Source organism: Saccopteryx bilineata, chromosome 8 (assembly GCF_036850765.1).
Source record: "Saccopteryx bilineata isolate mSacBil1 chromosome 8, mSacBil1_pri_phased_curated, whole genome shotgun sequence".
Taxonomy (NCBI): Eukaryota; Metazoa; Chordata; class Mammalia; order Chiroptera; family Emballonuridae; genus Saccopteryx; species Saccopteryx bilineata.
In genome coordinates, this window is record NC_089497.1 from 55,189,419 (window position 1) to 55,204,101 (window position 14,683).

General features: G+C 40.9%; 1 protein-coding gene across 3 annotated transcripts in view; it reads right to left on the minus strand.

Annotated features, from left to right (window-relative positions):
- Positions 1 to 233: 233 nt before the first annotated feature.
- OSBPL11 (oxysterol binding protein like 11) overlaps positions 234 to 14,683 on the minus strand; it is a 105,525-nt gene continuing 91,075 nt past the window's right edge. For all 3 annotated transcript variants that reach the window (XM_066240653.1, XM_066240654.1, XM_066240655.1), the window contains 2 exons: positions 7,513 to 7,666; positions 234 to 1,886 (listed from right to left, as the gene is read on the minus strand). In XM_066240653.1, the coding sequence (XP_066096750.1) occupies positions 1,821 to 1,886; positions 7,513 to 7,666 (220 nt within the window). In that variant the 3' untranslated portion in view covers positions 234 to 1,820. The remainder of the gene's footprint in view (positions 1,887 to 7,512; positions 7,667 to 14,683) is intronic.

A 14,683-nucleotide genomic window follows, 5' to 3' on the forward strand; every position in this document is an offset into this window, starting at 1 on the left:
GGATCCCAGTTGGGGAACATAAAGGAGTCTGTCTCTCTATCTCCCCTCCTCTCACTTGGAAAAGAAAGAAAAAAAGAATTGTTAAACTCAATAAATTTACTCCTTTATCAAAGAGATTCCTGAATATAGGGATTTAAAGAGAAAAATCAATGTCTCTCAAATGTACAGGGCAATAACTCCACTAAAATATGAACTTCTTATTTCTCTCCAATCATAAGACAGACAAAAGCATTACTGTTCTCTAGTTTTATTATTTTTCAATCTTCCCAACACATGAACTATATTTTTTCAGTGCATTTCACAGCAAAAATGAACAAGGGAATCATTAAAATGGTTGTACATAAACCAGTTATTTTTTTATAATTTACAATTTGTTGAAAAATTGTTTTGTTGTTTTTGTCCTATTAACCCTTTCAATAAAACACAATTTATCAGAGCACAAAGTTTAAATTTTTTATGACGCAACAGATACAGCCACCTACAATGGCTAATGAATAACAGGTATATATCACATACACTGATTGGAAGACCACATCAGAAGAAACAGAATAAGGCACCACTCTTGGAAAATTAAGGTAGCTTGCAATTACAAGGGTTGAGTACCATAAGTAGGTGCTCAAAAAATCCTTGAATGAATGATGAAAGCCGTAATTAGCACTATTCTTTTAGTTGCTAGAAATTCTTTAACCTCAATAAAATACTTATTTAAAAAAAGATTTGTACCTGAATACAATTTCCTGATATCTTTTAATTTCATACTTTCTTCAGCATTGGAGTTTCCTTGAAGAGAAAAATAACACCATACTGTATACACTCGCAGTCATGTCTATAACATCTGAATTACCAACAAATATGAATAGTTGTTTTAAATTTTGAGTGAACAGAGGTAAGATGAAGCATACTTATCCAAAGGGATAACACATAATACTGTATATTAACCTACAAGTGGGAAAAAAGTTAAGGACAAAAGTAACAGTTTTATATTTGCTATATGTTCTTTATGCCTCAGTTCTTGAGATAGGCCAAAATTTCATCATATTGACATGAACACATTTAAAAAATTGTTTCTCAAGTGTAATATTTAATAAAACTAGGTATTGAAAAATGTTCTGAAATTTTTCAAGTCAACGTTGCTTTCAAGTATATTAAAATGCTCAGAAGAAAAAGTTCTCCATGGTTATAATTTGAATTAATTTATAAATATACTTTTTAAAAGAGTCCAAGAGAGGTGGAAAATGGTAAGATCTTCAGACACAGGCACACAGTCTCTCTGAAGGAACAGAATGCCTTGTTACTACAACCTGGTTGGTTTTTCTTTTTAACACTGATTTCAGGCACAATGGCTGAATCCACTTCTGGGTCATCTTTCTCCTCCTCTCAATTTGTTTATGAGTACTGAAAACTTACTGACAGAAAGCAAAGCAGACTCTGAAAGAGACTTCACTTTTCACTATAAAGAGATCCAAGTCATTGAGTTTTTTACCATTGTGTTCATCTGCTGTCCCCATGCAAAAAATAGGGGATTCAAATTTAGCTTTAGGAGCAAGAACTGGATAAAAGATTAATCATCTAACAAGTCAGGCGAAAAGCTTTCAGATGCTATTGCTCACATCACGTGAACAGGTTGGTGAGAGGTCCATAATGCTTCTTCAACACTCTGGTCTCGCTGCAGCTCTATGGTGCCCTAATAGGTACATTCATGTTTAGCTAGTTTCAGTCTGCAATCAGGGAGCACGTCACTCAGTGCAATGACTCCATTCTGGGAGGGTTTAGGGTAGACAGAGAAAAATTCCATTTGGTCGAGTCTTAGATAGTTTGTGTCACTCTGCTGGTTGTGTTGTTGGAATTATTTTCCAAAGGGGTTTGTGATAAACCCAGCCATCACCCTGAAACAAGTGAAAGAATAAATTAATTAACCATTTCCTCTAATACTTTCAGAATCAGTAACCAAAACTAGAAGCAAAACCTTTGTTGAAATGGAATTCTATCCCAACATTTGAAAACAAGTTTCTGAAAAGGAAAAATATTTCTGTGCTTAATTAAGACATAAAACAATTCCTGTGGTTTAGCTAGGACTAGGTGAGAAGTTGTAGCCTGGAAAGCCACACACACTCCATGAACACTTTATTTTGCAGAAGTCATTGGTAGAAATCCTGCCAGTTCTGCCAAGATGCTGCAGATTGAGGCTCACCCAGAGTGCAGGCAGCAGGTGGAGAACAAATAAACCATCATGACGGTACTACCTGGTCTCTCCATCTCAACTGGACTCTCTAGTATCTAAGTTTTGTTTTCTAGTTGTTTCCTGACTCTACCTTATTAATTTTCCCTTATTCCTATGGATAGAAGGATACCATAAAGAGACAGAGTTAGAGTCAGAGACAGAGACTAAACTAAGGACAGGAGAGACCAAGTGAGGGGGGAAAGCTTGCAGCAAATGCATAATACTGGGGTGGGAGCTTGGCAGAGTTGAGGCCACAGTAGTTACAACTGGAATTCAGCGTTAATGGGACGAAGAGAAGTCAGTAAGATCTAAACCTCTGTCCTTAACCTTGACATATCCTTCAATTTAAACATTAAAAAAATATATATATTTGTGTGTGTGTGTGACAGAGACAGAAGGACAGACAGGAAGGGAGAGAGAGGAGAAGCATCAATTCTTTGTTGTGGCACCTTAGCTGTTCATTGATTGCTTTCTCGTATGTGCCTTGACCGGGGGGCTACAGCAGAGTGAGTGACCCCTTGCTCAAGCCAGCAACCTTGGGCTCAAGCTGGTGAACCTTGCTTAAACCAGATGAGCCCGTGCTCAAGCCGGTGACCTCGGGGTTTCGATGCTGTATCCTCTGCACCACTGCCTGGTCAGTCTTAAAAAATATTCTTATATATTTACCCTACCTTGTATCAAAAATGATTTAAGGCCACCAATTATTTGTCTCATAGTAACAATTATTTGGCTCTCCTTGACCAAATTTTAGACTCCTTAGAGACTCTCTTTCTTTCTTTTTTTTTTTAAATCAAGTGAGAGGCAGGGAGGTGGAGAGACACACCCTTGCATGTGCCCTGACTGGGATCTACCTGGCAACCTCCATCTGGGGCAGATGCTCTGCCCACCTGCGGCCACTGCTCTGCTGTTCAGCAACCAAGCTATTTTAGCACCTGAGGTGACGCCATGGAGACACCTCAGCATCCAGGGTCAACTTGCTCATTCAAGTCATGGCTGTGGGAGAGGGAAAGATACAGAGAGAGAGGAGGGGGTGAGGAGGTGGAGAAGCAGAGGGTCACCTCTGTATGCCCTGACTAGAATCGAACCAGTAACTTCCACATACAGGGCTGATGCTCTACTGCTGAACCAACTGGCCAAGGCCAAGACTCTCTTCTTGACTAGGTCTCATCTTGGCCTGCTGAGCCCAGTTTTAGCAAAAAATAAAAAATAAAAAAATATTAAAAATTCTGATAAACTGGTTTATCAACCTTGCCTGACCAGTGATGGGGCAGTGGATAGAAGCATTGGCCTGGAACACTGAGGTCCCAGGTTCAAAACTGCAAGGTCACTGACTTAAGTGTAGGCTCATCTATCTGGCCTGCACACAGGCTCACCAGCTTGAGCATAGGGCTGCCGGCTTGAGCATGGGATTATCGATATGATCCCATGGTCGCTGGCTTGAGCCCAACAACTCTGGCTTGAGCAAAGGGTCATGGCTCAGCTGGAACCCCCTGGTCAAGGCACATATGAGTAGCAATCAATGAACAACTAAAGTTACACATCTACGAGTTGATGTTTTTTTTTTTCCCAATGAGAGAGAGACAGAGACAGACAGGAAGGGAGAGATAAGAAACATCAACTTGTAGTCGCGTCACTTTTAGTTGTTCATTGGTTGCTTCTCATATGTGCCTTGACTCGGGGGCTCCAACTGATCCAGTGACCCCTTACTCAAACCAACAACCTTTTGGGCTCAAGCCAGCAACCATGGGGTCATGCCTAAGATCCCACTCTCAAGTTGGCAACCTCGGGGTTTTGAATCTGGGTCCTCAGTGTCCCAGGTCAACACTCTATCCACTGTGCCACCACCTGGTTAGGAGAATTGATGCTTCTCATCTCTCTCCCTTTCTGTCTGTCTCTTGTTTAAAAAAAAAAAAGAATCACCTCAGTCTTTTTTTTTTTTTTTCTTTTCATTTTTTTTTTTTTTTCCTTTTCATTTTTTCATTTTTCTGAAGCTGGAAACGGGGAGAGACAGTCAGACAGACTCCCGCATGCGCCCAACTGGGATCCACCCGGCACGCCCACCAGGGGCGACGCTCTGCCCACCAGGGGGCGATGCTCTGCCCATCCTGGGCATCGCCATATTGCGACCAGAGCCACTCTAGCGCCTGAGGCAGAGGCCACAGAGCCATCCCCAGCGCCCGGGCCATCTCTGCTCCAATGGAGCCTTGGCTGCGGGAGGGGAAGAGAGAGACAGAGAGGAAAGCGCGGCGGAGGGGTGGAGAAGCAAATGGGCGCTTCTCCTGTGTGCCCTGGTCGGGAATCGAACCCGGGTCCTCCGCACGCTAGGCCGACGCTCTACCGCTGAGCCAACCGGCCAGGGCTCACCTCAGTCTTAATAGCCAATCAAACTCCTCCTTCTCCCATCATTAATATCTAATCAAGTGCTTCCCTTCTCTTATCCTTGATACCTAACAAAGTTCCTCTTAGTAATTTTTTCACTTCCTCGCCCTCCTATTGGCTATAAATTCCCACTTGTCCCCCTATTCAGAGTTGAGTTCAATGTCTCTCCTCTATTGCAATAGTCTCGAATAAAGTCTTCCTTGGGGTTTTTAATTGTTTCAGAATAATTTCTCATTAACTATAGCAGCCATTGGGTTTTTTTAATATTTTTTTAATTATTATTATTTTTTGTATTTTTCTGAAGCTGGAAACGGAGAGGCAGTCAGACAGACTCCCGCATGCGCCCGACCGGGATCCACCCGGCACACCCACCAGGGGGTGATGCTCTCTGCCCATCCGGGGCATTGCTCTGTCGCAACCAGAGCCATTCTAGCGCCTGGGGCAGAGGTCAAGGAGCCATCCCCAGCGCCCGGGCCATCTTTTGCTCCAATGGAGCCTTGGCTGCAGGAGGGGAAGAGAGAGACAGAGAGGAAGGAGAGGGGGAGGGGTGGAGAAGCAGATGGGCGCCTCTCCTGTGTGCCCTGGCCGGGAATCGAACCTGGGACTTCCGCACACCAGGCCGATGCTCTACCACTGAGCCAATCGGCCAGGGCTTGGGTTTTTTATTATAGTAAATCACCTGGTTAATTCTCAACAGCTATACTGTTCTTTAAAAAAGATGTGGTTACCTAAACACATTCCAGAATGCATGGTTTAGAAATTAAGACATGCCTGCCATCCATCTCATTTCACAGACAAAGAAACTAAGGCTCTGAAGTGAAATGAGTTTCCCAATTGCATCAAGGAAGAAGCAGAGGCCTTTTCAGTGCACCTTCCATATATTTATCCCCATTTTACAATGGAAAATTGCGGTTGTAAGTGGTAAATAAACAATCCAAGGTAAGAGCTGAGGCTCACCCTTAGCACATCTGAGTCCAAATATGGCCAACTATACTATAAAAACTGTCTAACTTGCATTTATATACAACTTAAGAAACATTAAACAGCCACTTAAGAGGATTAAAATAATTGATCCTGGTGGACATGTACAATATAAGGGAAGAAATAAGAGACCTAATACATTGAATGTCAGTGAGAACTAGGAAAAGAAGGTGGGTATAACTGAATGATACTACAAACACATTAAAGTTCACCTTGACTTTCTCAGGTTACTCTATCTCCCCCTTCCTATATACCAACTGACCATATTCTTTACTCCTCCATCTAACTAAGATCAACTCCTAACTGGTCTAATGGTCAGTTTTAGAGCAATAATAGAAGTACAAAATAAGTAGAAAAGCCCTTGTTATTCATAACAATGTTTATTAAACATCTACTATGTGCCCAGCATTCTGTTTAGGACCACAGGGGAAACAAAATCAACTTTTCAGTAACATGATTCTTAGCAAAGTGCCATACACAATGGCAAGAGCTCCAAATTTGTTAAGAACTTCGTGATATCAACCAACTTCAACTAGCTGCCATCTTCATCAGCCTCACCTGTACTCACAGTGCTTCTCAGATGTGATGGCACACATTATTATGTCCAGTCAAATACAGAATGCAACCTGGCTGCTTCATGGGCTTAGGGAATTAACATATAACACAAATCTAGCCCATATACTATATTAGCGTGCCACAGCATGCCATTTAGGAAGCCCTGCTTATATCCTGTCACCCAAAGGGGCCCAAATCTGAGTCAGCACCTCTAATTTACTGTTCTATCACGGCAATTTTCAACCTTTTTCATCTCATGGCACACACTGGCACACCAAAAAATATATTTTTGCCTATCTGACAAAAAAAAAAGGTATAATTTTGATTCATTTGATCCAGCTGTAAAAAACAGTGCAGTAAACTCTCCTAAATACACCACAGTCTCTTATATAGGCCTAGCAATGGTGAATACATTACTATAAAATGTACCCTGTTATTACTGGATATTTTTTATTGTCTTACAATGTTTCTTATGTTAAACTCAAAACGTGCTTCCTTATAGTTTGGGCTTAGTTTAAGTCTGCTATTAGAATTGACAAAAAAGTTCTATATGATAAGTCTACATATTTTTGAAGGTTATAATGAATGGCCCCTATTTTCTGTTTTTCAGGCTAACACTCATACTTCAATATTTTTTCCTTAAATGCTGCTAAGAGTTTAGTCACTTCACTATCCTTTGTGTAGTCAATTAAGTTTTTTATGTCTCCCTTAAAATGTGGTCTCTGGAAGCAAACACAGAATTTCAGTGTTGTACAAAGGCAATAAAATTATAAATTCTATTATTATGATTAAATATTTTAACATTTTCATTTGTGACCAATTAAATTCCCAAATTATTTCATTTGAACTACTGGTTAACTATATATTTTATTTTGACAAATTGTGAATAGCTCATAAAACAGCTCAGGGTTAAGCTAGACTATTTTTAGAAATGGAGATGTGTAAGTGAAAACAATTTAAGAAAGTCTAGTTAGTCTGACCAGGCAGTGGCGCAGTGGATAGAGCATTGGACTGGGATGCAGAGGACTCAGGTTCGAGACCTTGAGGTCACCAGCTTGAGCGCGGGCTCATCTGGTTTGAGCAAAAGCTCACCAGCTTGGACCCAAGGTCTCTGCCTAGAGCAAGGGGTAACTTGGTCTGCTGTAACCCCATGGTCAAGGCACATATGAGAAAGCAATCAATGAACAACTAAGGTGTAGCAACAAAAAACTAATGATTGATGCTTCTTATCTCTCTCTGTTTCTGTCTGTCTGTCCCCGTCTATCCCTCTCTGTGACTCTCTGTCTGTATAAAAAAAAAAAAAAAAAAAAGCTTAGTTAGCTAAAGTTTTCACGAAGTAGATAATTAGTTTTGGTCTGAAGACAGGTAGGACATACCTCTTTAATAAAGTATTTGGTTTTCCAGGGTGTGCCTGTTTCAACACGATGCCTCTCTTCAGTCCTCTGGCGCTCTTCCAGGGTACGTTTGTGCTCGGTGGCCTTGTCAATTTCAGATTCCCTCAGAGACTCTGTCACATCTTTCCACAATCGCCTGAAATCAGGAAACCACACATTTTACAAACATTCTTCCAACAAGTTATTAAATAGAACTGATACCTTCAAAATTAATAGTAATTTTTAAACACTACATTTCCTGGCCCTGGCTGGTGTTGCAATAGATAGAGCATCATCCCAGAGTCCTGGGGTCATGGGTTCAAGCCCTGGTCCAGGCCCCAGTCAGGGCACATAGGACAAGCAGTCAATGGCACAACTAAGTGGAACACGAGTTGATGCTTCTCTCTCTGCTCCCTCCTTTCCTCTTTCTCTCTCAAAAAACATTAATTTCCTATATCAGTCTATAATTTCATGACTAAGAGTTATAAGATAATTGATACTATGTTGTTGCTGATATTAATTTCTAAGATGCTGATGCTTCTACTTCTTTTTTAATTAAAAATTATTTATATGATATTTTTAAATGACAAAACCAAAATTTTTATTTTTAAGAAAATTAGGACATACCAAAGAAAAAGAGAAAAAAAATTTAAAAAGAGATAATTTCTGCTTCTAGACATGACAATGTAATAGGCATCAGATTTACCCTCCTGCCTTTAATCAACTAGGAAACTAGATAAAATACAATAAAACAATGGTTTTCAGATATTGAGCAAAAGGCAGCACAGGACAGTGTTTCCCAAGAGTAGGGAAACAACTCCAATGCACCTTAATTTTGGGGCCCAAAATTTGAAAAAAGAATGTATTACATAAAGTTATTCAACTCAAGTTGTACTCATCATAAAATTTATAAAACTCCTCCTCACTGTCAAAACTCCCATCCATTAGCTTGTCCTCATCTGTGTCTGATCACGAATCGCTGTCTGTCCTCAACAATGAGTGCAAAAAAGTGGAAAATGAAAGTAAAAAAATCTACAACTACTGTATAAGATGCACCAAGTTTTTAGACCCTAAATTTTTGGGGAAAGTGTGTGTCGTATACATGGAGAAATATGGTACACCATCTGGTCAACAAATGATGCTGAGACAACGGGATATCCACATGCAAAAAGATGACCTTTGACCCTTACCTCATAATACAACTTTTAGAAGATATAGGAGAAAATGTTTGAGACTTTGGGTTAGGCAAAGATTTTTTAGATTCAACTCCTAAAACCATATCCATAAATGAAAACATTGATAATCTCACCTCATCAAAATTAAAAATTTTTACTGAAAAATGAACCCTATTAAAAATGCAAAGATGAGAGTAACCAATAGAGAAGAGAAATAGGGAAGCTCTTCCTGCGTCCCGGTGTTGACTGAAGATGGCGGCTGCCGAGGGGCTGGTGGTTTTGCGAGTGGCTGAGGTTTTTTTATTCATTATTCTTCCCTGGGCTAATTGTATGTGGAATTTTATGTTTGTGTTTTGTCCTTATCCTGTGGGGAATCAGAGTCAGAGTGCAGCTACAGAAAAAGAAAAACTCAGCATCAACTGGCAAAAAAGGAAAAGATCAAATGGTGATTGCACTTTTTCATCTGTACTGCAGTGCCGGCGGCGGAGGAGAAAGGGTATTATGGTGTGCAATAAGGGCCCTGCAGAAAAAGTAGGTATCCTTCAGCATCTTATGTTGTTTATACCAGTGATGTTAATGTCAGCAGTAAACAAATACTAGAAGGTGCGTTCAGAAGATTTAACATCAGATGAATGCACCCAGTGAAGTTTGTTTTTTTAAGAAAGCGCTACCCCATGGAAGATTCCCTCTATCCTCACTTCACAGTGCTGGGCCAAAGTCTAGGGTCCATCTTCCTTGGCTGGGAAGCTCTGATGCAGTGTGTTCCTGATGTTTACATCGACACAATGGGCCACACTTTCACACTTCCTCTGTTTAAGTATTGGCTTCTGAGTTGGAAGCTATGTTCATTATCTCACTATTAGCACGGACATGCTTTCTGTAGTGAAGAATCAAAATGTTGAAATTAATAATGCAGTCTTTATTACCAAGAATCCTTTTCTCAGCAAAGTAAAGCTCATTTATTAAAAAAAAAAAGCAAAGATGAGCAACAAGCTAAAATATTTGTGTAGCATATCCAATAAAGGATTTTATACAAAATTTACGAATAACTGCTATAACACAATAAAAAGACAATTCAATTTTTAAAAATGGGTAAAAAGATATAAGGAGACATTTCACCAGGGAAGATATACAAATGGCTAATCAGCACATGAAAACAGACTCACTAGGAAATGCAAATTAAAATCACAATGAGATACTATTTCACACCATCTAGAATAAGGTATATTAAATAAGACAGTATCAAATGTTGATGAGAATGTAGAGAATTGGAACCCTCATACACTGCTGTCAAGGTCATTTTGGAAAATCGTTTGGCAGTTTTTTGAAAAGTTCGATATAAAACTACCACATAAACCAGCAATTTTATTCCTAGCCTTTTCGAAAAAAATGAAAACATGTCCACACAAAGATTTGCATGAGAATGTTCATAGCAGTATCAATCATAGTTCAGAAGTGGAAATGCCCATAAATTGGTAAATGGATAGACAAAATGTGGTATTATACAAAAGACATAAAACAATGATACACTCTACAACATAGATGAAGCTTAACAACATGTTAAGTGAGAACAGCTAGTGGGGATGGAGTGAGACTTTGAAGGGGGCATGGGGGGCACAATGCAGGGGGCAGTGGGTGTTACACTGAGTGGGACACTTGAAACCATGTCAATACAATAAATTAAAAAAACAAACAAACTAGGCACAAGAGATCACGTTTTGCATGATTTCATTTATCTGAAATTTACAGAGACAGCAGGTTCCCTGAGACTGGGGGTAGGCATGAGGCTTAGCTGTACATGAGTAAGACAGATCTTATGGGAGGATAAAGAATCTAAAACTGACTTATGGTGATGACTGCACCACTTAAGAAAGAAGTAAATTTTATAATATGTAAAATATGTCTCAATAAAGTTTTTTTAAAATTTTTATTTATTTATTTATTTATTTATTTATTTATTTTTACAGAGACAGAGAGCGAGCCAGAGAGAGGGACAGACAGGGACAGACAGAAAGGAACAGAGAGAGAGACAAGAAGCATCAATCACCAGTCCCTCATTGCGCGCTGCAACACCCCAACCGCCCACCGACTGCTCCCCAACATGTGCCCCGACCGCGGGCCCCCAGCAGACCAAGCAACCCTCCGCTGGAGCCAGCGACCCTGGGCTCAAGCCGGTGGGCCTTCCCTCAAACCAGATGAGCCTGCACTCAAGCCGGTGACCCCGGGGTCTCGAACCCGGGCCCTCCGCATCCCAGTCCGACGCTCCATCCACTGCGCCACCGCCTGGTCAGGCAATAATAAAGTTATTTTTTAAGTGGCAATTTGATATTGAATTAGAATTCAAAGCAAGAACTATGACCAGGGATAAAGAATCATTTCATAATAATCAAGGGTCAATGCATAAAGACATACAATCCTAAATATGTATGGCGCTCATAACAGAAATTCAAATAATATGAAGTAAAATCTTATAGAACTACAATAAGAAATAATTAATTATAAATAAATGGCAATTTCAGTAGCTGATTTCAATAACTGATCTTTACTAACAGAGAAAGCACACAGAAAATCAGTAAAGACAGAGAAGATTAGAAAAATACTATCAGACTGATCAGGCGGTGACGCAGTGGATAGAGCATCGACCTGGGATGCTGAGGATCCAGGTTCAAAACCCCAGTGTTGCCGGCTTGAACGTGGGCTCACCAGCTTGAGTGTGCATGTGCAGTTGCCAGCTTGAGCAAGGGGTCACTGGCTCAGCTGGAGCCCCCAGGTCAAGGCATGTATGAGAAAGCAATGAGGCCCTGGCTGATTGACTCAGTGGTAGAGTGTCAGCCTGGCCTGTGGATGTTCCAGGCTTGATTCCGGTTAGGGCACAAAGGAGAAGCAACTATCTGCTTCTCTACTCCTCCCTTTCTCTCCCCCACTCTGTTCTCCTGCACCCATGGCTCAACTGGTTCATTGGCTCAAGCTTATTGGCCCCGGGTGCTGAGGATTGCTCTATGGAGCCTCCGCCTCAGGTGCTAAAGATAGCTTGGTTGCAAGCATAGCTCCAGATGGGCAGAGTATTGGCCCAAGACGGGTTGCTGAGTGGATCCCAGTCAGGGAGCATGCAAGAGTCTGTCTGTCTATCTCCCCTCCTCTCACTTGGAAAAGAAAAGAGAAATTTAAAAAAAAAAAAAAAAGAGAAAGCAATCAATGAACTAAAAGTGCTGCAACTACGAGCTGATGCTTCTCATCATCTCTCTCCCTTCCTGTCTGTCTGTCCTTCTCTGTCTCGTTAAAAATTAAAAAAAAAAAAAAAATACTATTAACTCACTTAACCTAAATAACATTTACAGAATACTCTCACCTAACATCAGCAGAATACACATTCTTGTCAAGTACATATGAAACATTCATCAGATACAATGTTTTGAGGGCCACAAAACAAATCTCAGTGAATTTAAAGAATGGAAACCACACGCCCTGGCGGGTTGACTCAGCGGTAGAGCGTCGGCCTGGCGTGCGGGAGACCTGGGTTTGATTCCCGGCCAGGGCACACAGGAGAAGCGCCCATTTGCTTCTCCAACCCCCCCCTCCTTCCTCTCTGTCTCTCTGTTCCCCTCCCACAGCCGAGGCTCCATTGGAGCAAAGATGGCCCGGGCACTGGGGATGGCTCCTTGGCCTCTGCCCCAGGCGCTAGAGTGGCTCTGGTTGCGGCAGAGCAACGCCCCGGAGGGGCAGAGCGTCGCCCCTGGTGGTCGTGCTGGGTGGATCCCGGTCAGGCGCATGTGGGAGTCTGTCTGACTGTCTCTCCCCGTTTCCAGCTTCAGAGAAATACAAAAACAAAAACAAAAACAAACAAAAAAAGAATGGAAACCACACAAAGTGCATTCTTTTAAATTGTTTTTAATTTTTCCATTGATCTGAGAGAGGAAGGGGAGAGCAGGGAAGAAAAGAAGGAAGAAAGGGAGAGCGGGAGGGAAGGAAAGAAGGAGGAAGGGGGAGGAAGAGAGAGAGAGCGATAGAGAGAGAGAAGCCTCACTTACTTGTGCACTTAGTTGTGCACTCACTGATTGCTTCTCATATATGCTCCAAGAGGGACTGAACCCATGACCTCAGCATGTGGGGACAGCATTCTATCCACTCAGACACCCGGCCAGGGTGCATTCTTTGACCAAAATCAAATTAAATTAAAAATGAATAATAGTAAGGTAACTGGAAAATCTCCAAATATTTGGAAATTAAACAACACATTACTACATAACTTAGTGAGTCAAAAAATATCACAAGGGAAATTAAAAAATATATAACAAAATTTCAAAAGTTGCAGGACATAGATAAAGCAGACTTACAGGGAAGTATATAGCATTAAACATTTATATTAGGAAAAAAGAAAAATCAATGATCTAACCCAGGGGTTAAACTATCATCTACTGCCCATTTTTTTAAATAAAAAATTTTTAAAAGATTTTATTTGTTGATTTTTTTTTTTTTTTGAGAGAGAGGAGAAAGACAAAGAGAAAGGGGGCTGGTGAGGAGCAGGAAGCCTCAACTCGTAGTAGTTGCTTCCCGTATGTGCCTTGACCAGGCAAGCCCGGGGTTCAAACGGCGACCTCAGTGTTTCAGGGCAACACTTTATCCACTGAGCCACCACAGCTCAGGCTGAAATAAAGTTTTATTTTAAAATAGCAACATCCATCCCATCTATCCCTATTTTCATTTTACAGTGGCATAGCTGAGTAACTATGGTAGAGACTATATGCCCCATTAAGCCTAAGATATTTACTCCCTAGTCTTTTCTTTCTTTAAATTTTTCTACTGATTGAGAGAAAGAGAGAGAGAGAGAAGGGAGGAAGAGGGAGAAAGAAAAAGAGAGAAGCATCTACTCACTGTTCCACTTAGTTGTGCACTCACTGATTGCTCTTCATACATGCCCTGACCAGGGATCAAACCGACAACCTCAGTACGCCGGGATGATGCTCTATCCACTAGGCAACCTGGCCAGGGCCTATACACGGTATTTTCTTTATCCAATCATCCACTGATGAACACTTAGGTTGTTTTTATATCTTGCCTATTGTACATAATGTTGCAATGAAAATGGAGGTCATATATTTTTTCAAATTAGTGTTTATTTTTTAAAAATCAATACCCAGAAGTAGAATTGGTGGATCACATATGGAAGTTCTGTGCTCAATTTTTTTGCAAAATATCCACACTATTTTCCATATTGATGAATTAATTTATATTCTTACCAACAATGCAGTTTTTTGCTCCTTAGATTCCACAAACAAGTGAGATTATACAGTATATGTCTCTCTCTGTCTGACTTATTTCACTACGCATAATGCCTCAAGGTCCATCCATGTTGTTACAAATGGCAGGATTTCCTTCATTTTTTATGTCTGAATAATATTTCACATATATGTTTACACACACACACACAGTCCACAACTTCCTTATCTATTTATCTGCTGATGAACACTTAGGTTGTTTCTACTTAAAATTTACTATTTGCAACAAATATTCTCTTTTTTTTTTTTGACAGAGACAGACAGAGAGAGTCAGAGAGAGGAACACGTAGGGACAGACAGACAGAAAGGGAAAGAAATAAATTTTTCATTGCATCCTCTTAGTTGTTCAGTGATTGCTTTCTCATATGTGCCTTGACCAGGGGACTACAGCAGAGTGAGTGACCCCTTGCTCAAGCCAGTGACCTTGGGCTCAAGCCAGTGACCATGGGGTCATGTCTATGATCCCACACTCAAGCCAGCGACCCCTTGCTCAAGCTGGTGAGCCCATGCTCAAGCCAGATGAGCCTGCACTCAAGCCGGTGACCTCAGGGTTTTGAACCTGGGTCCTCACGTCCCAGTCTGAACCTCTACCTACTGTGCCACCTCCTGGTCAGGCTGCAACAAATACTCTCAGTTGTTTTCTTTGAAGTGCTATCTTTTTCTTTTTTAAGTGAGAGGACGGGAGGTCGAGAGACAGACTCCAGCATGCACTCCACCCAGGAT